Source organism: Phodopus roborovskii, unplaced genomic scaffold (genome assembly GCF_943737965.1).
Source record: "Phodopus roborovskii unplaced genomic scaffold, PHOROB, whole genome shotgun sequence".
Classification (NCBI taxonomy): domain Eukaryota; kingdom Metazoa; phylum Chordata; class Mammalia; order Rodentia; family Cricetidae; genus Phodopus; species Phodopus roborovskii.
In genome coordinates this window covers 37,336,244-37,358,590 of record NW_026126410.1, presented here as the reverse complement: position 1 = coordinate 37,358,590, position 22,347 = coordinate 37,336,244, and the positions used below count along the sequence as shown (strand labels likewise).

Below are 22,347 nucleotides of genomic sequence, written 5' to 3'. Positions count from 1 at the left end.
TTTGCTAGACTTGCAGAAGATGAAAAATGCTGCCAATCAATTGCTTCAATGAGAGATACAAGAAAAAAAAGGGGAGGAATATAGGCTAAGAGTTAACTTCCCCTTTGTTAGATGTAAGACTTGCAGAAGATGGAAAATGAGAACAAGGAATTTTCATGCATTATAGACCCATGAATGCTGTCTGTGGAAAAAAACAGACTGATGATCAAAGAAAGCAATTATGTCCCTAACCCAAGGCTAGTTCTGAGTTCCTTGGTCATGTAACCTACAGAATTAATCACAGACCCTGGTATGCACCTTGGAAAAACAAAGTTGTAAAAGGAAATTAAATGACCCTATTGTGTGTAAAGGAAAATAGGTGGAGAACTGATCACTTGTTTAAGTTGCTCTAGAGTAGAAACCTGCTACCCTGAAATCACAAAAGCTGCCTGACAGTACAAAGAAACTGGTTGAAATATACCTGGCTTGCTTAAAACTTTATTAATCAATTATAAGAATCATTACTTTTGGATGAACATATTATGGTGGGAAAACTAATACAAATAAAAATGTTTAACTACATTTGGTCTTAAGGAAAATATGTAACTCAATGTAATTTTTTCTTATGCAAAGCTTTTAATTTGCCTCTGGAAAATATATAACTTGTTACATATAAGGTAATCTTTTTTCACAGAAATCTTTGTCTTGGTTAGTATAAAAGGGATGAGAAGAAAACATAAGACAGTAGAAAAGAAAATAATATCCAGCAGAGAGAATAATAAATGAAGAATCAAGCTTTGCCCCTCAGAAAAAGTCTCCTGTGTGTGTATGCAGCTCTGCATTATTTAAAAACATGTGAAGATGTGATTAGGTGTAGTATTACTTTAAAAGTCCAGGCAAGGTATAATAGAGGTATATTTTATAAGAAGCAAGCTAAATATTTGTTATTTAACACATATTTTTCAAATAACTTTATGAAATTTAAATATTTGGGATGGTGGGAATCATGTCATTACAATTCTCTTGCATTCCATTATGTCTGTGATCACCAAGCACAGATATACCAAAAAAGTATACTGTGATACTGACTCATCAGAAGACCTTGGCTCATCCCTAAACATTATAACTTGGTGGGATTCAGACCTGACACAATTATCTGTATCTTTTAAATTATCACTGATGAGTACTTTTGCACATCTAAGGGCATCTGTACTTCATTGTTAATGGATATAAAAACTAATTACGCAGTATGAAATCTTTAAAAGTGATTTTGGAGTCATATTCAGGAATGGCAGAATCACTTTGCTATAAACATGATCTTTTTTCAGTTTGTTTATATGGTGGATCACATTGATAGATTTTTGTATGTTGAACCATCCCTGCAACCCAGGAATGAAGTCTACTTGATCATGGTGAATGATTCTTCTGATTCGATTGGCCAGTATTTTATTGAGTATTTTTGCATCAATGTTCATGAGGGATATTGGTCCGTATTTCTCTTTCTTAGTTGTGTCTTTGTGTGGCTTGGGTACCAAGGTAATTGTAGCCTCGTAAAAAGAGTTTGACAATGACCCTTCTGCTTGTATAATTGTGTAGAGTATTGATATTAGGTATTCTTTGGATTTCTGGCAGAATTCTGCACTGAAACTATCTGGCCCTGGGCTTTTTTTTTTTTTTAGATGGGAGACTTTTAATGACAACCTCTATTTCCTTAGGGGTTATAGGCCTATTTAATTTGCCTATCTGTTTTTTATTTAATTTTGGTAGGTGATATCTATCCAGAAAATTGTCTACTTCCCATAAATTTTCCTATTTTGTGGAATATAGGTTTTCAAAGTATAACATGATAATTCTTTGGATTTCCTCAGTAGCTATTACTATGTCCCCCCTTTTCATCTCTGATTTTATTTGCACATTTCCCATAAATATTCCAATTTTGTGGAGTATAGGTTTTCAAATTATAACCTGATGGTTCTTTGGATTTCCTCAGTATCTATTGTTATGTCCCCCTTTTCATTTCTGATTTTATTTATTTGCATATTCTCTTTCTGTCTTTTGGTTAGTTTGGATAAGGGTTTATCTATCTTACTGATTTTCTCAAAGAAACAGCTGTTTGTTTCATTGATTCTTTGTATTTTTTTCTTTGTTTCTACTTTATTGATTTCAGCCCTCAATTTGATTATTTCCTGGCTTCTACTCCTGGAATCCAGTTATAGAAAGGGAAGATGAGGAGCAAAGGGGTCAAGACCATGCTGGGAAAATATGCAGAAACAGATGACCTGAGCAAGTGGGAGCTCATGGACCCTACCCGGAGGCCTGGGCAGTCTATAGTACTTCTTGCAGTGGAACCAGTGTTTACTCCTTGTGCACGAATGGACTTTGGAAGCTCATTCCACATAGAGGGATGCTCTCTCAACCTAAATACACAAGGGAGGGCCTAGGCTCTACTCCAAATGATATGACAGACTTTGATGACCCCCCCCATGGAAGGCCTCACCCTCCCTGGGGAGTGGATAGGAAGTGGAATGGGAAAGGGAGGAGGTCAGTGGGAGGCATGGGAGGATGGAAGTGAGAGGGAACTGGGATTGATATGTAAAATAAGATTGTTTCTAATTTAAAATTTAAAAGTATAAAATATACATGAAGGCAAATAAAAATTAAAAATCTAGACAGACAACTGTGTCTTAAACATCACATGGATTATCCAGTAGCATTTATTTTTATCTTATAATATGTATTTAATAAATATATAAGTTTGCAAGGTATGTAACTATAATAAAATTCTAGTTAATATATTCTAAAATATATAACAGTAATAAACAACTATATCTGTTCATAAATTGAAGTGATATTATGTGAAATATTATTTCCAACCACAAAGTTAAAATTAATATTGTGACTACTGAACTCATAAAAAAATTCTCTATATGCAATTTTAACAAAATGTCTTTAAGTTAAAATTCTAAGATGGTTGTTCTCAAAATTTATGTGAACAAGTGCCTTTCAAAACCACCATGGATCCACAAAGTGATGAAATTAAATTTTACTTTTCAGCCCTCACACACCCCTTAGCAGGATTATTGATTCACGTAGGCCTGACAATTACCTGGAAATCACAGTGCTGAGTGATTAGAAGAGGGCTGGAGAAGCCTGTGAGGGACAATCAGGGTCTGAACATCCCTGTGCATTCAAGGGCCTTCCATAAACAGTACTATAAAGAGGCATGTACATCACCAGCTGCAGATGAATCAGCTCACAAAGACTGATGAAGACACTTTTTCCCTTTTTAATTATACAAAATGACTTCAACATACCTCAAGAATAGGACTCCAATCAAGGACAGAGGAACTCATGAAAACCATTCCATTTCTTGAGACGGTGGCGGGAGAAGCATTGTCAATGTTATGAGGCTCAAAAACAATCTTGCAGTTTGGAGCCATGGGAATCCGGTCACCATTAGCCAGAGTCAGAGTTTTATTATCATCCAAAACAGAATTCAGATTTTCAATCCAGATGGCATCAACTGGACCATCAAGAACTATCCAGATATGTTCTCCTGGAATGCCACCCAAGAAGAGAGGAAAAGAGCACACAAGCACATGGGTATATACATAAGTAGCTATATACTTTCAAAGAGCACTGGAGCTGTATATAATGCCCATTGGTTTTAAATAAAGCTTTGATCTCAATGGTGACTAAGTTGTATGACCACAAAGGACCTTCTAAGTTTCTTATGTGGCAGATATGTACAAACTATAGTTAAACCAAAACTCCTTTGTTCCTTCAACAAGTACTCACTAAGCACCTTTCTGTATGCAGCACTGTTCTAGGGGTTGGGATATGATGGTGAGTGAGATAGTGTAACACCTTCAGAGAGTTTACACTCTAAGTGGAAAAGACAGACAAATAATTGGAGAAGCAATAAAGAAATTTTAAGCAGATTCAGAGAAGAGGCACTATTTTGGAATAGGTGATCAGTGAAGTATCACACACAGAGAATGAAGTGATTAAAAGACCTGGAGGTGGAAATTTTTTTCCATCTATGAATAGTAAGTACAAAGACCCTGCAGTAAGAACAAGCTTCAGGTGATAAAATGGACTCAGTGCTTTGTACCCTCCAAGTTGAGATGTTGAAATCTTATTCTTTAAATGTATAGGATTAGAGAATGAAGGAATGCCTTCTGGAATAGGATTAGTGTCCTGGTATAAGAAAGAAATCCCTCATCCCTCTGTCCATGAAAGGATCCAAGACTGCAAAACAGTACAAAGTAAATGTCTGCCTGTTGTTTACCAACTATCTTGTCTATGATGTTGTATTATAGTACCCCAAAGAGATGAAGAGAAGTAAATAAGACAGGCTAGAACAGGAAGAAACCAGACCTAACAAACGAGATGAGGAAGAGTGGTACATCAGTGTAACATAAAAAACAATGGAGAAGGACAGGCAGAGTCAAAAAAAAAATTCAGTTTTGCATATCCCAAGAGACAGAGATCCCATGAGAGTTGTTGAGCTAGAAGTTAAGAGATAGGTCAGGACTAGATATTAGAATATAGAATCTTTCAGCTAAGAAGTGGCATTTAAAGCCACAGGGGTTGTATAGGTTTCTTCTAGAAAAAAAAAAAAAATGTAGCGATATCGCACCAAATCCAGTAGATTCTGTGTGGCAAGTTCCACAGACTGAGGTGACAACTTCAAAAGAAGGAGGTCTCCTGGAAATGGTTGTGAAAACTCTTGACCAGAGAAAAATATTGAGCCGTAATTCTCACGGCAATTTCTGTTCTTCTATTCTTTTCTCATATTAGCAAAATGTTCCTGAAAGCCTACGCTGTCATTTTAAACAAAAGAAATAAATAAGAAACTGTCCCCTGAGATGTGCTCACTCACCATGACCTTTTCTCCAGGAAAACCAGAACTTTTCAAATCATTCACGTCATTCACATAAGTAAAAACAGTATTGATAAAAACTCTCCCAACAATAAAATTTCATATGGCTGTACATCAAGAGAGGGTTTAAATGTTCGGTTTAAAAAAAAAAAGCTTTTTAATAAAAAGAGTCAAAATAGCTCAGTGTTTCCAAGACTTCACAAGAACTAGGTAACAGATATCAAACAATAATTGATCATAAAAATTTATTAACCTGATCTTAGAAATCAGGCGGTTAGCTGTGGTTAGCCTTGAATGATTTTTTGATTTATTGTTTTAGCCCTGGATAAATTGTATGTTACTGTGCCATAGTAACAATGATGTCATCTGAGTATTGCTTCACTGAACACAAACTCTGAGAAAATATTTGTTTTATTATAAAAGGCCTTGCTTGAAAGCTGCAAAATACACTCAGATTCAAACTGCCTCTATGTTTGTTTCTATTTGTCACCACTGAATCCTTATCCACCTAGTCTTCTAGGACCTTAATCCCAGGGACTCCCATGCCTGGCTGAGGTAGTCCATTGCGTAGAGAGAGACAGGAGGTCTTGAAACAGAGGCAATGTAACATTTAAATTTCTGTGAGGGACTCCATTTTTGTCCCTCCAGCCTCCAACCGTTCCCAGACATCTCATCCTAGTAAATATGAGAGGAAGGAGGCCAACGGGATGAAGGGTTTCTGAGACCAAGCATTCAAGATTCAGAAAGAGGGGTGAGCAATTGGGAAAGAGACCACTGAAGGCAGAGCTAGACTGAAAAGAAAAGGCAGTCTGTATGTGATATCACCTAAATCCTTTCTTCAGTGTGTAATTTCGGGAGTCAATGGGACCAGCCTGAGAGGAGTCACTTGAGATAATTGGAGCCAGAGAACAACAAACAGAAGGCTCAACAAGAATGCAAATGTAAGTGAAAGTTATGTGGCTCAACTGTAGCACCTCTTCGTTTCTGTCTGCCTCTGTTACTCACCAATACTATCACTGTCTGATTCTAAGGTCCCTTTGCTGTGCATTGCTGTAGTATTCTATTCAAGTTAAATAGCTTGGAATCCCTAAGGAAACCCACTCAGCGAATGGTAGGTGAAATGGTGACCTCAGCACAGGTCTCCATGGAAGATAAAGCTTCAGCCTCCTCTTTAGAGGAGACTGCTCACTGAACAATTCTGGGAGGAAAAATCTTATCACTGGATCCACATTTATGCAGGGTAAGTGAACAAATTAGAAGGAAGCTTTCACTTTCCAGTAAAATGACTGTTACTAATAGGGGAATTTTCTCTGTCTTTTGACTACCGATGTTGTAGAGCTCCTTCCCATGAGAATTCTGCAGGTGCCATCTTTAAACAGGTGTTAGCAGGGGTCTGCTACCCAATGTGAATGCAGAAAGTATCTGCCAATAGCACTGTCCTGTGTTCTTTGACCGGCCATTGTATCCATTGTCCCTTTCTCCCTCAGAATTGAGAAGACACAATGAGAGATGAGCTGCCTCCGTTCCTCCCTGCTGAGCTTATATTCTGAGAACACTGTGCTCCATCCACAGTGCCCATAAGTGAGAAGACTCAGATTCAACAGCCAGCCCTTAAATGTTTGCTTTAACAAGCCACTCACTACCAGTGTCTCCCAAACAGAAGGATTTGCTAGCTCACTTTTGGTACATAAAATTTTCTGTCCAAGGAAACTCATCTCTCTACATGATATCATAGGAGAACTGTTTTTAAAAAGAAACTGTATACAAATAAATGCTACATTTTTAAACTGTGCAGTGAACATAGTCACAGTAAAAAATAAATTATTTTATCTAATGCTATCAAATTTCTTTAAGACAGCTTTTTGCTATTCTAAAATATTACAAGGATGCATTAGTATTACTTTAAAAAACAAACTTTCTTTAAAGAGGAAGCATTTAGAGCCAGCAAATGAGCTCAATAGGTTAATATCCTTGTCTCCAAGCCACAACCTGAGTTGGATCCCTGAACTCACATGCTAGAAGGACAGAACCAACTCCAAAAGCTGACCTCTAGCTTCAACAGCACACTATCACACACACACACACACACACACACACACACACACACACACACACACACACACATAAATAAAATGCAATAAAAATTTTAAAGGTGTAGTTCAAGTGCACTAATCAAAATTTTATTACTTCAACACTCATAAACACACTGAAATCTTTCTGTAGAAAATACTGCTGCTTGGTAATTCTATCTAGCCATGTACAATTTTGCATAGAAGTGCATGCTTAAAATAATATTAATTTCTCTACCTTTCTTGGCTTTCAGTGTTTTCCTCCAAAGGGTAGAAAATATTCCATCCGTCCAATCATTTGTGGCCACATCGAGTCGACCAAACATCTGTGGGGCAGTGATTGCTTTGGGATTCATCCTCATTTCTCTGTGCGGTTTTCCACAATCTGCAGCAAGTGCATCCAAATTGTAAACATCTCAGATGTGCCATGAAGCAACATGAAGCAACCCTGTGCTAATTTGTGGTGTACTGTCAGCAAATGGTCAAAATATGAAAAGTGAAAATTTACACTGAAAATATATGTCATTCTGCATTCCAAGTTGCAATTAGCCTTGTTATCCTTTACTGAGCACAGCACTTTGCTATCTATGAAATAAATTTATATTGCCTTGGGGACAAAGGGATGTCACACTGAAACTATGGAAGTCTTTCTCTGTGTATAAGAATTACCCAGTCCATTGCAGGGTCCCAATAGAATAAAATACATGAGATAGGAGGAGTGTCTCCTTTTTTTCTCTTTTGTAACTGAACCTAGGCAGTTATTCATCTTCTACAGTCTTCAGGCTAGAATTTGTACCATCTTATATCTTTTCAGGTATAGAAGTACAGAATCTGCTTTCCTAGTTCTCTAATTTGTGAATGCAACTTCTTGGCAGCTATTATCATTAAGCCAACATTCAAGAAATCGTGTGTGTGTATGTGTGTGTGTGAGTGTGTGTGTGTGTGTGTGTGTGTGTGTGTGTGTGTGTGTGTAAGACTCCTATGCATCAGTTTCCTGGAGAAAACCAGCTAAAGCACCCCCATAGGAAAAGAGAACCAATTTTCTTTTTTTTTTTTTTTTTTTTTTTTTTTAGAACTCACAAAGCAAATTGGGGTAATTATTTGCAGCATTTTATGTTGCTAAAGTTGAATTTAACTGAAGCTGAGCTTTTGCAATAGATGACATCCATAACACTCTGCCTATAATACTTTTTTTTCCTATGTAATCACATTCTATGGAAATATTTAAGTGTGTGTTGGTTGGTTTCATGGGTGAAAACTATATCTGTTCTGTTGTACATAAAAGAAAAATCAAAAGACACTTCAGTAGGTAGGGCTTTTCATTTTCATTTAGGATATAATAACATTTTTATATATTAAAAAAAAACACTCTAAGAATAAATACTTGACTTCCATAATGTTGCTAAAGTAAATTTCTCTTGAGTCTTCCTCTGGGTGTTGCTTGACAGAGTCCTGGCCACTGTACCTTTGTGGACTCTGACATAATATGAATAACTGTCCTTACTGTTAACCCTTACATGCATCCTACCCCTGATATCCTCCCTCCATGGCCATGGATTGCTGCATGCACAGGTGTTCATGCCACACCAAGCTCAATGGCTTCTCCAGATATATGTAATGAAACCAGCTTCTTAGTCTGATTAGAAAGCTTCTCATGTTACAGCTACTGCCCTAATTTGGGCCTCATGAAGGCAGAGATGGAAATAGGCAATTGGATTCTGGGAGTCTAAAATGAATGGACAAAGAAGCAGAATAAGTCAGTAAATGGCACATCACTAAACTATGGAATAGACTTATGTGGTGGGACATTAACCATCAACTATCCTTCCCTCCTAGTTAAGGGTGTAGCTGCCTCAAGAACATTAGTTCCTGTGCTTTGAGTTGCTCCTCATCTTGATACAATGTATGGGGCTAAAAGCTGGGAGATATTTCTAAAGATAGAGTGGGGTCTCTCCAACACAGCCACTCTACAACACAGTGTACTAGGAGAAAGAGAAGGGGAAGAGAGGAAAGCACATGGGAAAAGGATGATTGAGTCAGGGGTGGAATAGATGAGAGAAAAGAGAAAGGGGGAGAGAGAGAGACAGAGAGACAGAGAGAGAGAGAGAGAGAGAGAGAGAGAGAGAGAGAGAGAGAGAGACCATAAAAGAGGAAGCCATTTTAGGTTTAAAGAGAAAACTGAACCTATAGAAATGTCCAGAGACCTACAAGACTGACCCCAGCTAACAATTTGAGCAACAGTGGAAAGGCTACCATAAATGCCCTTCCCTGATAATGAGATTGATGATTAACTTATCCACCATCATGGAGCCCTCATCTAGTAGCTGATGGAAACAGAAGCAAACACCCATAACTAAACACTAAGCTGAACTGGAATCCAGATGCAGAGAGGGAGGATAAGACCAGGGTACAGAAACCCACAGAGACAGCTGACCTGAACAAGGAGGAGCCAATGGGCCCCCAGACTGATAGCTGGGAATCCAGCATGGGACTGACTCAGACCCTCTGAACATGGGTCTCAGCTAGAAGGACTGAGAAGTCTAAGGGACCTCAGACAGTGGAACCAGGATATATTCCTGGTGCACAAAAGGACTCTGAGAGCACATTCCCCATGGAGGGATACTCCCTTAACCTAGAGGCAGGAGGGAAGGCCTAGTCCCTACTCCAAATGACTTGACAGATTTACATGACCCCTCCTGGAGGGCATCACCCTACAAGTGGAGTGTGGGGGAGGGGGTAGTCGGTGGGCATGAAAGGTAGGAGATAGGGAAAGAAGGAGAGAGGGAGGGGGAGAGGGAACTGGGATGGATATGTAAAATAAAAAATTAATAAAAAGTTAATTAAAAAAAGAAGAGTGGCCCTGGATATCAAGAGTGAGTACTTACTACACCTCTACAAGTAACCTTATCACACCCAGCCCCACCTGCACCCATCAGTGTATCATGTCCTTCCCAGTCACTCCTAGCCTTCACAGGCTCTTGCTGTTGCAAAAAATACCTTCTATCCACCATCAACCTCTTGGATGATTCTCACATTCTCAGGAACTCTATCATAATACAGAGTTCCTCATACCCTCCACCACTTCTGCTCCCATTATAGCAAACCCTCCTCATAACATATTAAATGTTCAGTTATAATTATGCATCTAAGCCTGTTATCCCTGCTGCATTATTAACCTCTTAAATGTGTTTGCATGCTTGTTTCCCTGCTTCTAACATAAAACCTGGTGCAATCACAAAACACGGAGTATGACAAAACAATTACTGTGAATTGCATTGTGAGTCAGCAAACAACATGCACGGGTCATGCACCCCTTTAGTAAGAGTTCCACCCAATTATCTCCTTTGTCTTTTAGATAATTAAACTTTTCAACATGAAACAATGTGCTACTTAATATAATAAATGTTTACCCTATATACTAAAGCCAAGAATAAGTTAATAAACAGGAAATCATCTAGTGATAAATTTATCTTTTCAAGGAACTCCTCCCAAACCCACAAGGCCAAATGAATTATATAATTCAGATGTAGCATGAATAATGTATCTGTATTATTTAATATTTAGTGTTTCATTTTGTTCAAGTCATTGTGCCAGGTGCATTTGCAGTTGATTGTTAACAGAAAATAAGTTTAACTATAATAAAAAAAAAGAGCATAATCATGAAAACATCATCATTTAAAGACATAAAAATCCTAAACAGAAGGTTCACAGCATCCATGAACATCCATGTAATAAATCCTGAAGATGTTGAGTTCTCACTTTGGAGGAAGTGCTTGCTGGCAAAGAGCACACAGTTTGTTATCATCCGAGGATATCTGGTAGCACCCTTACATTGTAAAATTTACTTTATCCAATAATTTCTGGAGATGAGACCAAACGTATCATCTGAAGAACCCTGCCTTAGGTACTGTCAGGCTCCAGCAACAAACAACAGGGTACCAGTATCAGTGAGATAGGCTCCGTGAACTGGAAACTTTGCCCACTTCCATGTAGTCTATCTCATTCCAACAGACAAAGTTCATAAAATCTTGTAATTTAGCTCTGCAACCACTCGGGCTGCTAACATGTTTAGAGGCATCAGTGTCCAATGAGAAGCAAAGAACACAAGAATAATGGCCAACATGGCAATACCCATTATCCTTAGACAGCCTAAGGCAATGAACTTGAGTGTAAAGCTCAGGGGGCATCTGGAAACCAAATTCGTTTATTAAACTTCACTAGAGAAATATATGCACATGTGGTGCCTTGGGATTGTGATGGTTCCTTGTGACAGAATTTAAGAGTTGAGATTAGAATTATTTTTGTTTACTTGAAAGTAACAATGTATTCTAGATCTAGTGGGAAGTGACATGGCATACTGGGAATTTGCTGATGAACCCTTACCCTAACTCTCAGTCCCATCGCTTGTCATTTTTATGACCTTGGACATTTCTGAATCTGAGCTTTGATTTTTATATTAAATAACAGCCTCTTCTCAAATTCAACATGAGGAAGAAATTACATGTAAAATACACAGCACCATGTAAACAAACGTTTCCTTCCTGTGGTACATGAACACAATGTAATATTCCTTAAATGTTCCCAATTAGTAGTAAATTAGCATTCCTTCCTAAAAATGTGTTTGTCTCTGTGTCTCCATGTCTCTCTTGAGCACTCAAATGTGCTACAACTGTTGAAATGTGTCCTCCAGGGCAATGAAATTGCTGTTTGTCCATACCTGCCATGGCTTTCATCAGGGTGTGGATACAAGTGGTCTTCCCTGCTCCACTAGGCCCTAGGGTCATCATTCCATGCCTCACCCTCTGCGTTTCAAACAGCTGGATGACTTTCAGTTTCCAAGGAGGGTGGTTAATTAAGCCGGCTTCCTCCACCTGAAGTACAACAAAATCCCCATATTAGATAGCATTTACCATGATCCATATTTACCAAAGATGAGGGTGGAGGAGAAGAAATGGGGGGGGGGTGTGGATTACTAGCTTTGGAGCTTCTGTTTGCAAAGACAGAAATCTATCAGAGAGTGGATAATGGTGGTGACTACACAGTGGACACCCAGGAGTGTGAGGCCACAGACTACAATCAGACTGTCTGCTCCACAGCATTCAAATTAATAAACTGTATGGTGTGTACTTAATCACATTTAAAAAAAAAAAAAACCTACCACACAAAACTAATGCAGGCAAACACAGAAAAAGAGTGGGCCAACATAATAAGCAGTCAACCCAAACTAGTAAGAAGCAACTGCATTTCTCTTCTGGAACTGACTCATCAATACTAATTACTGGAACACTATTTAAATAATGATATTTATAACCAGAAAAATGCGTATTATGTGGATCAATTGAAAGTCCACATAAATTACAAGTAGTCTCAATACTACCTAGCACACTGTTCATTCATGGCTTGTAGTCACTACATGCATGGAAGAAGAAGTTTCCAAACACTGTTCTAAGATTAATCTGCAAAATGAGATGACGAGAGTGGGACTATCGATAAGTAGAAAATTGAAGCATAGAATGTTCAACGTCCCATGAGGTACAACTTGTAGTCGTGAAGTTGGAATCTGAGCCCAGAACATCCAGGCCTGTGATCTATCTATAAAACAACTACATTATGCTTTAACTTGCTGTAAATCGTGATTTTATTTTGACTAGAATAATGTTGAGTTCATGAATACAGTGGCTTTGTGGAGTCAGGAAGATGGTATTCTACAACTCTTCTATTTCTCAGTTCATGCATTCTTTCTGGACCCTCTTCCATGATGTTCACTGAGCTGTAGAGAGGATGTGATCCATACAGTTCCAAACCCATGGTCATGTGGTCAGCCCTGATTAGCTCAGTAAATCACAAAACCAAAGGAAGAGACATGAATCCAGGAAAGGGAATTATAGTAAAAATGGAGGTGGATGGGGTGAGAAGTAGACAAAAGAAAGTAGGAATGAGAATGATAAGAAATCATCATATACATTTATGAAATTATCAAACAACAAACTTAAGTAAGCAAAATAGCAGAAACTCAAAAATAATTTTGGATAATGATCATGTATCTTTATGTTATTTATAATCTTTGGAAAATTCATTCCCTACAAGCAACTGACATAAGTCGTCTTATAAATTACTTAGCCTTTTAAAAAGGACTGTAATAATTTAGCCAAATGAGGAAATATTTTTGCAGAATGAGTTATTACTCTTGTTGATCACTAAATGCAGACCTCAATGTACTAATTCTAAAGCAATATATATATATATATATATGTATGTATGTATGTATGTATACCGTAAGCATTACCACATTTGAATTTATTGCACATATTTTCAGGAAAATCAACTTTTTGCTATAAGCTAATGACCAGGATAAAACAGTATTTTTTTTTCCAAAAACTTTTCTTGAGGAAGATAAACAAAGGAGCAAGGTTCACATAGTTCATTTCTACTCATAGGCAGACTCTGGTCAATTAAACAGCATGAAGTATCCATAAATCCAGATGCCTGACTAGGCACGTTACAATGGATCCCTCCATCGCAGAGACAATGAAAAACTACATTTGTGTCCAGAGGAAAGGAATGAATGTGGAGAAGTCACGTGACATCGCTGCAAATAAAACACAGAAACAGAAGCCTGGAGACCACTGAGGCAGATGCCAGAGCGAAGCTGAGGTTCAGCAGGAAGCCATTTGAGTCCCTATGGACCCTGCCCACTGTGACATTGTATGTCTGAATCCGGTGGAATGGTTCTCACTAATGTCGAGGCCATTTGAATGTGACTCCTGGGGCATGTGGCTGTCAGGAGAGCTTCATCACTGGCCTGTGGTGACCTCTCCTTTTAAAAAGCTGTAGCCTCAGTGTCACTCATGGGGCCACAGGTGAGGTTGATAATGTTCCTCCTGCTTCCCACCAAACTTAGACAAATCAGACCCAGCACTTGGTTCACCACAGAATGTATTTATTACCTGTTTACTAATTGCTGTTTCCAACTCAGGGTAGCCTGCTTTGTCCAAAAGAATATTTGGGAATAGATCTTCAATCAAACTCAAAAATAGTGGTTCATCTTCATCAATCTACACGGAACAAAGATGGAAATAAGACCAATGAATTTAGCACAAATGCAGAATATACAGAAAGTTTGAAAACACTCAACTCAGGCCAGGGTGAGCATTAGTAGATGAAATACAGCCTTTATTAAATTTGAATAGTATGATCTTCACGTTTTCCATAATTAAAAAGTTAAGATGAGAAGCAAAAGAAAGAAACAGAAGGAAGGAAAACCCTACTTACATTGCAAATGTTTCCTAAAATCCCCCATTTAGAAAACAGTAGACTACAATTCCTAATTTAGGCTGAAGAGATTATCTTAATAAAATATATTTGTAAATTTGTGAATTGGAGTCTTGTTCATACTTCTTTTTTAAACAAAATCATGTTTTATTCTATATGTTGTCATTCAACACACAGAGCCATTAACACTAGACATTGGTTATCAGCGGTTACTGTAAGAATAGGAAGTTATTATATCCTTGTAAAATTTAATGCAACTCCTTACTAGGCTAGTAAGACTCTTTAAAAAACAACAATTTTTTATCTATCACACAGAAACAATTTAAACTTTAATGTGTGGCTTTATAAAATAATTTCATATTGTATCTCATGGACATGTTTTATCTGTGTATGTCTGTCAGCATGTGTGTGCCTCATGCCTGAGGCAACCAACATGTAGGTTCTGGGAGTCAAACCTGGGTCTTCTTGGAGAGCAACCAGTGCTCTCAGCTGCTGAGCCGTCTCTCCAGCCCTGTGTATGGATTGTTTTTTAATCAAATCAGTTCTACTGAAATAGAAATATTTCTGACTAGATGTGAGCCATTTGAAAAGGAACCTCTGAAAATGTATAATTTAAACTCTGCTTCCTAGCACTTGATCTGAGAATTAGACATTTAAATAAATTTAAATAAATATTTCCAAATCTGATTCATTAACTCATACTTAAGCAGGTGGATACTTCCATATGTGAGTCTCACCAGTTTAGAAAGATTCATGTCACGGAGCACGCGCATCACAATGGTGGATTCTGTATCCGTGGGACTAGCTCTTTTTACTGCCCCCAGTGTGCGCAGAACTGACAAAATGTTGCGCAGACCAAAGTCATAGTGGACCTGAAGGAAGGGAAAGGCAGGGCTTATCTCCAAACACACTCATGATAATAAATTAATTCTGATTCCCTTTAAAAAAAAAAAAAAAAAAAAAACAGTATGCCATGTTTTGTTGATACTCTTGGAAGACCTGCCCTTTTCTAAATGGAAATGGAGGAGGGTGGATTGGGGGTAGGAACAAAGGGGAAATGGGGAGGAAGGGACTAGGAGGAGAGGAGAGACAGGAAACAGTGGCCAGAATGTAAAATAAATAAATTTATTATGTATTCCTGGTGCACAAAAGAACCTTGTGGACACATCCCCCATGGAGAGATACTCCCTTAACCTAGAGACAGGAGAGAAGTCCTAGTCCCTACTTCAAATGACTTGACAGATTTACATACCCCTACATGTGGAATGGGGGTGGGGGGATAGGAGGGAAGGGTGTTCAGGGTGCATGTGAGGGGGGAGAGAGGGTAAGAAAAAGGGAGGGAGGGAGGGAGGGAAGGAGGGAGAAAGGAAAGGAGGGAGAGGGGACTGGGATCGACATGTAAAATAAAATTAAAAAAAAAAAGACAGGAAAACAAAAATTTCCTTTATCAATATGTTTGGTTGTTGTTGTTTTTGTTTTGTTTTTTGTTTTTTGTTTGTTTGTTTGTTTTGAAAAACTGAAGACTCTCTGAGAGTCTCTCCCTATCTCACCATTAACTTAAGTCCTTAAGTTAAAACCAAGATGTGTCCAGATAGGGGAAAGGTATACATTTCCTCTCAGACTGTGATATCTCTTTACCTTTCTCTATAGCTAAAATTCAGGACCAAAACGCAACTCACACATTACACTCTCAAACTTTGGCTAATAATAAAGGGCTATTAAGCATGAAAAAAAGACGCCACATTCCAGGATCACCTGGGGGAAGAATCCTGATAAATCTGGAGCCATGCTTTGCGCTTAGCGTAGTAATTATTCAAGTTCTACATTCTGAATGTTAGCATATATGAGGTGAATAATTAAAATTCCATTACCCAACCACTGCGGAATATAGCTGGCAGTTCTGAATATTAAAAATGGGGCAACCAGACCAGGTGCATGGGCACAGGGCCTACAATCCCAGCCCCTGGAGAATGCTGCAGGAGGATTTCAACTTCATGACTAAATGACAACTTCCAGGAAGAACTGTGCCATATAGGGAAACATTGTCTTAAACACTTCAAAAGTAGACCTTCCATAAGATGCAACAGTCCACTGGAAGTCCAGTCTGAAAGTGATGTTTGAGCAACAATGTGTAAACATTATTCACAAAAGACAGAAGTAGGGAGCAGCCCAAATGCCTGGCTGTCCTGCAGCAGACACAAAACACAGCGTCTCACACAGTGGAGTATTATTTAGCCACATAAAGATGGCACCACATACCACATCACAGGTGAACCTTGGAGATATTATGCTAACTAAAATATTTCAACCACAGAAGAACAAACACTGTAAGGAATTTATTTACATAAGTTACCTATTAAGTTGGTAGAAACAAAAATTAGAATAGTGACTACCAGGGGTTAGGAGAGGGAGAAGGAAACAGTCAGTTTGTTTTACAAGAAATTATGAAAATTATCTGTAGATCTATTTGTTGCAAATATATTTAACACCACTGAACTGTGTACATAAAAACAAAAATAACATTAAAAGTCACTGGCTACCATAAGGTGGGCAAGCACTATAGCTAACTCAGTGCTTATCCACTGAGGGCGGCGCAATCAAAGCCAATTCCTGCCTTCAAGAAATTCAAGTTCTTAAGAAGAGCAAGGAAATAAAAGCTTAAGTGGATGTGCACACGAGTGTCAGTGGATGAAATTAAGCTTTCAGAAGTGGAGTTGTGACAAATACATGGGCCTAAGGGGATATCCGCAAGGGGATGACTGCTTTGCATGTATTGGCTCCTGTCACTTTGTGAGGGCTTTGTGAACATGACTGTAGTAGTGAAGCGAGTGGATCACAGAAGCAGTAAAGGTGACCATAGGACTCAGGGACATGGAGAGTTCTCTACATTCAAGAAACAGAAGGTATTCAGTGAACTGATGCCCAGTCAAACGTGAGATGAAATCACAGCTCTGGCCAACACCTTCATTGCAGTCTTGGAGCATACACAGGACCCACTTAAGATGGATTCTGTTCCTCCAACATTACAAAATATGGTACACTGTTTCAAGCCACTAAGCTTGTTGCTAAAATTGTTATTCTGTGATAGGTAATTAATGCAGATGTAATAAGCCTAGCCAATAACTCTCATGAGGGCTTTATCTGCTATCCCAAATACATGGGAAACTATCGAGAGTTTTACAACAGGAAAGGTAATTAGTCAAGTTTGGTTAAATATATGGGCAAACATGGGAGTAAGAAGAATCAATGTTCCTGAAAATTATGCCATCACTTGGTACACCATGGTTTGTACACAGGTTATATAAATTGCCAACAGCAATACCGTCAGTTTGCAGAGTAAGCATATGACTTCTGTCCTATAAATAGTAATTTCTTTAAATATTCTTCTTAATAAACATCTAGAGAAAATCAATTTTGTTGGGGTGTGGAAGATATCTTTGTAGGTCAAGTGCTTGCTATACAGCCATAAGATCTGACAAGGGTGTGAAAACCTATGCAAAAGGAAGGTAGGTAGATAGATAGATACATAGATAAATACATAGATTGATTATATTGATAAAGATATCCAGGCATGGTAGCACATACTTGAGTTCACAGCATTGAGAAATGAGAAACAGGCAGGTCCCTAGTTCTTACTGGCCCTAGCTTACTCCAATAGCTCAAGGCCAAGGAAAGACCCTATATCAAAAGCCAAGGTGGACAGAATCTTAGTAACAGTTCACAAACCTGGCCTTTGGCCTCCTTTGGCATGTGCACAAACAATGCACATATACCTGCACACTCACACACGCACACGCACACACACACATACACACCCTCACACAAATCAGCTTTATCAATTTATACTTAGTGTCAAGGGTACTTTGTCAAGAGTTCTAGTCTAAGCTGATAGGCTGTTGGTAATTGGTGGCGTCTGGGAGTGGGAGAGTTGGTTTTTAACAGGAATACAGTCTGAGAGGCTACACATGCTCCAGTAGACAGCCCTACAGCCATACACATACTGGCAGCATTAGGGTACTAGGTGAACTAAATTGATTTAAAAATTAAAAAAAAAAAAAAAACATGAAACTGGGAGGGAAAAAGTAGTGAAGGAAATAAAGGAGGAATTGAAGGGGACAAAATGTGGGGTGGGTTTATAAAAATACATTCTATGTTTATATGAGATTACCAAGCAAGTTTTTAAAAGAACTGAAAATATTCTGCTGGACAGAAAGATGAAATGCAGCTAACTACATAAAAACCCTTCAGAATAACACACCTGCTTCGAGAGCTGCTCCTCACACAGCTGGTAGAGAGTGAAAAATTTCCTGGCCAGAACTATGTTGTCAATGAAGCCACAGCTGGCCAGCTTCACCCTAATGATAATCTGACGGTCAGGGACCATCATGGCCACGGAGCGGAAGTTTATCTTCAAGTTTTCGGGGAGTTCCTGGCGCCCAGCATAGCCAGGATTCTGAATGGAAACAAAACCCAAGGATGAATGACACACACCCGGGGCAACTAGGACACACTGGCATGATCTTAAAGGGTTCATTGTGCACACAACACGAATCTGGAATGTCAGCTGGGAGCTCATTTACATATCTCACTCCTCTTTCTCCTGGACAGACTAAGTCATGAGTTATTAATGTGAGCTTTGTTTAGCAGAGATTTTTCAAACAGGAATGATAATTACAATCTCAATTTCCATTCGTGAAGCACAGTGACGAAGGACTAGGCGAGCACTGTGACAAGAAGGCTGAGTTTCAGTAGTTCTTCTGGCAGTTCCTTACCATCGTCAGAAAAAGTCCAAATTCTGGGTTCATAGTCACATTATCTCCATCAGTAAAAATGAAAGATTTTTTCCGCTCCTTTTTACATGTGAGAATAATGGAGATTTGCTGGGCTGCTACAGAGAGAACTGGTAGATCGATGCGGTTGAATTCATCAAAGCAACCCCAGGACCCAGACTGTGCCAGCCCTTAGAAAGGAAATTAGATGGAAAATCCAATTAGTATATCATTTCTGAAAACCAAGATAACGGATATTACGCAGCTGCCAAATTGAACCAGAGACTGGTTTATTCAAAACCGAAGTTAGCACATAAATGCCGCATCAAGAATCCCAAAGCAGCCGACAAGCTGGCAGCTTGTCTGAAAACATCCAACTCGTATTACTGACTGTAAGTGCCCAACAAAAGGCAAATGACATGAACATTCCATCCACCTAACACTGCTAAGACTGAGCTTGTCAAGTAAAACAACCTAGAAAAACATCCAGTTCTTGAAAACTGTAAACAAATCTTTTGCTGCTGTTGTGGCTCCAGATTGAAGTCTCCCACAAGCTAAGCTTGTATTCCCACCCTGAAAGATAAATCTTTTCTTTAGGTTTGTTTATGTCTTTTATACATATGCGTGCTTTGTCTGCATGTATATCTGCACTCCAGAAGAGGGCGTCAGATCCCATTATAGACAGTTGTGAGCTGTCCTAGGGTTGTTGGGAACTGAACTCAGGACTTGTGGAAGAGCAAAGCAGCCCATGTTCTCAACCACCGAGACGTCTCTCCAGCCCCGAAAGACAAGTCAGTAACAAAAAATTTTCACCTGACCTGAAATTTCTCAGTTAGTGACAAATGTAGTGCTCACCTTTGAATATCCGCCCAAGTCCTCGGAAATCCATCTGGTCTGAACAGTTGAAAACCACAACATATTTCCCAAGACATCGGCCCATATCCTTGGTGGTTTCTGTCTTGCCTGTCCCTGCAGGACCAGCAGGGGCTCCTCCCATGCTCATTCCCAGAGCTTGAGCCAATGTGATGTAGCACCTGCATAGCCAAGTTGTCTTTAGAAACTTGCTACAGTGTCCCAAAGGCACTCAACATATCACAGAGAAAGGCACATATGCTTGAATAAAAGATGCAGGAAGAGGGCCAAACTCCCTAATTTCCAAAGCTACATTCTAGGACAGATGTCCTCATGTGTGTTGAGATGTGCTATGGAAAGACAAGGAGATAGTCTGTGTCCAAAAGTTTAGGACGTCTGTAAAAAGTTAGATTTCTTTACTGACACTTTTTCAGGTTTTATGATAATGGTATTTACTGTAATTATGGAGAACGTATAAACATGAATAAAGAGTGTGGAGCACTGCCAACATTTATTTGGCAAACCTTCCCTAGAAATCTATCCGTATCAAAAAAATAACATTTAGAGAGTCTCACTGATCATGAGAGAAATGCATATCACTGCGTAGCACCTGGTACCGTAAAGGATGGATGTCACTAAAAAGGTAAAGGCAAACGTTGGTGAGGGGTTTTCATAGTATTGGTGAAGATATGACTTGGTAAAGTCACTATTGAAAACTGTATGAACTTTACACACACACACACACACACACACACACAAGAATGAAAAACAACACTAATGTACTAATGTACACCCCAACAATCTCCCATCTGCGTGCATACACCCAAAGGTGAGTTCACCCTTCATGAAAGTATCTATCTCTCTATATTCACTGTAGGCCAAGGAAAGACCCAAGTGTCACCTAATGGATGTTTATGGTAGACACAGAAAAACTCAATTGTCAGCTAATGGATGAATGGGCTTTTTCAAAATATGGATTTATACAATGCAACACTTGCTTAATATTTAAAAAGGAAATGCTACCATTTTCCATACAGAAGTAGACCCAAGGAAACCTTCAAAGTAAAATAAACCAGACACCAAAAGACAAATACTACATGATTTCACTCACATGCTAGGAAGAAGGTGGACAGAATACATAGAGAATAAATCAATAATGGCTAGAGGTAGCAATGGAGACAGGAAATAAAATATAGGGCAAATAATTCAACATATCAATTTTGCAAAGTCAGGAAATATAGATAGCAGATGTGCAATGGGATTATAGTTAATAAAACTTTATTGTTCTAGGAGTTCTCAACGGAATTTGTAGATTTTAGCTGTTCTTCTCTCAAAATAAGTAACTGAGAGCTGCTAGCTGTGCTAACATGTATCAATGTAATAACTGCTTAGTATCCTTGTCTGCAATCACATTGTGTTATAAACCTCAAATATATATTAATAAATAAATAAATAATCTGGTCATGGTAACACAAGCTGTACTCCCAGAGGGAGAAGGATCATGAATCTAAGACCAGCCTGGGTTACATAGTGGATTCAAAGTAAACTTGAGCTATTTAATAAGATCCTGGCTCCCAGAAAACAAAATCTTGGGATGCAGGTAAGTGGGAGAGTAGCTATCTAATATGCCCAAGACATGTGGCTTAATTCACAAAAGAGAAAAATAAACAATTCTATGTATTTGGCCAGATTGGGAATCATTTAAATACATTCATTGTCTTTTAAGTCTAGTAGTTCGTAGTTCTACATCCTTGATTTAATTTTATTTAATGTTGTATGAGTATGAGTGTATTCGTGTGTAAGTTTATATGCACTGTGCATGAGCAGGAGCACACAGGGAGGTACTGGCTCCATTGGCACTGGGCCTGCAGATACTTGTGAGATTTGATTGAGGTTCTAGGAATGAACCCAGGTCCTGTGCAAGAGCAGCAAGTGCTCTTAACTCCTGAGCCATCTTCCCCGTTCCACATCTCCTTGGTTTTAAACAACCTGCTAAATAATAATGTTCAGGTCTGTGCCTGAGCATCTGCAATTTCATCTACATCTTACCCTATAAGGATAAGACATGAAAGATTTGGTGCACAATACAAAAAAAAAAAAAAAGCCTGAAAAGGAAAGTTTTTACCCTAAAAATATGCTGATAGATTATTTGATTCCCAGCACCACCTGGTGTTGCCAAAGAAAACTATCACAAAAGCCTGTGTAGCTTTGCTTCCTATGGCTGAATATAAAGTGTTCAAAGGGCCCTAAGACAGAAGTCAGAGAAAATGTGGAAATGAATGTCAGGTAAACAGACTGAGGTCTCCCAGGTTCTCTACTAGAAATAAGTTTCTGGAGGCCAGGTGAGCACCCAGCCAGGCCAAGGAAGAGGAAGCCTGTGTGAAAGCAGATGGGCACTTGCTCCCATGTCCATATTTTCCTCTAGCCAAAGGCCTAATTCCCTGCATGCATTTCACCAACCCTTTCCTGGCAATAGTCTCTGTTTTACCTCATCAAACACCAGAGCCACCTGCAAGAAACC

The 22,347-nt window shown here is 38.7% G+C and overlaps 1 protein-coding gene across 1 annotated transcript in view; it reads right to left on the bottom strand.

The window, feature by feature from the left end:
* Window positions 1–22,347, bottom strand: part of Dnah5 (dynein axonemal heavy chain 5) — a 261,268-nt gene that overhangs the window by 111,235 nt on the left and 127,686 nt on the right. Inside the window, exons 36-43 of the mRNA XM_051182604.1 lie at window positions 19,830–20,008; window positions 18,978–19,165; window positions 18,464–18,658; window positions 14,943–15,077; window positions 13,881–13,988; window positions 11,651–11,804; window positions 7,172–7,318; window positions 3,294–3,535 (exon numbers count right to left, since the gene is read on the bottom strand). Coding sequence (XP_051038561.1) covers window positions 3,294–3,535; window positions 7,172–7,318; window positions 11,651–11,804; window positions 13,881–13,988; window positions 14,943–15,077; window positions 18,464–18,658; window positions 18,978–19,165; window positions 19,830–20,008 — 1,348 coding nt within the window. The remainder of the gene's footprint in view (window positions 1–3,293; window positions 3,536–7,171; window positions 7,319–11,650; window positions 11,805–13,880; window positions 13,989–14,942; window positions 15,078–18,463; window positions 18,659–18,977; window positions 19,166–19,829; window positions 20,009–22,347) is intronic.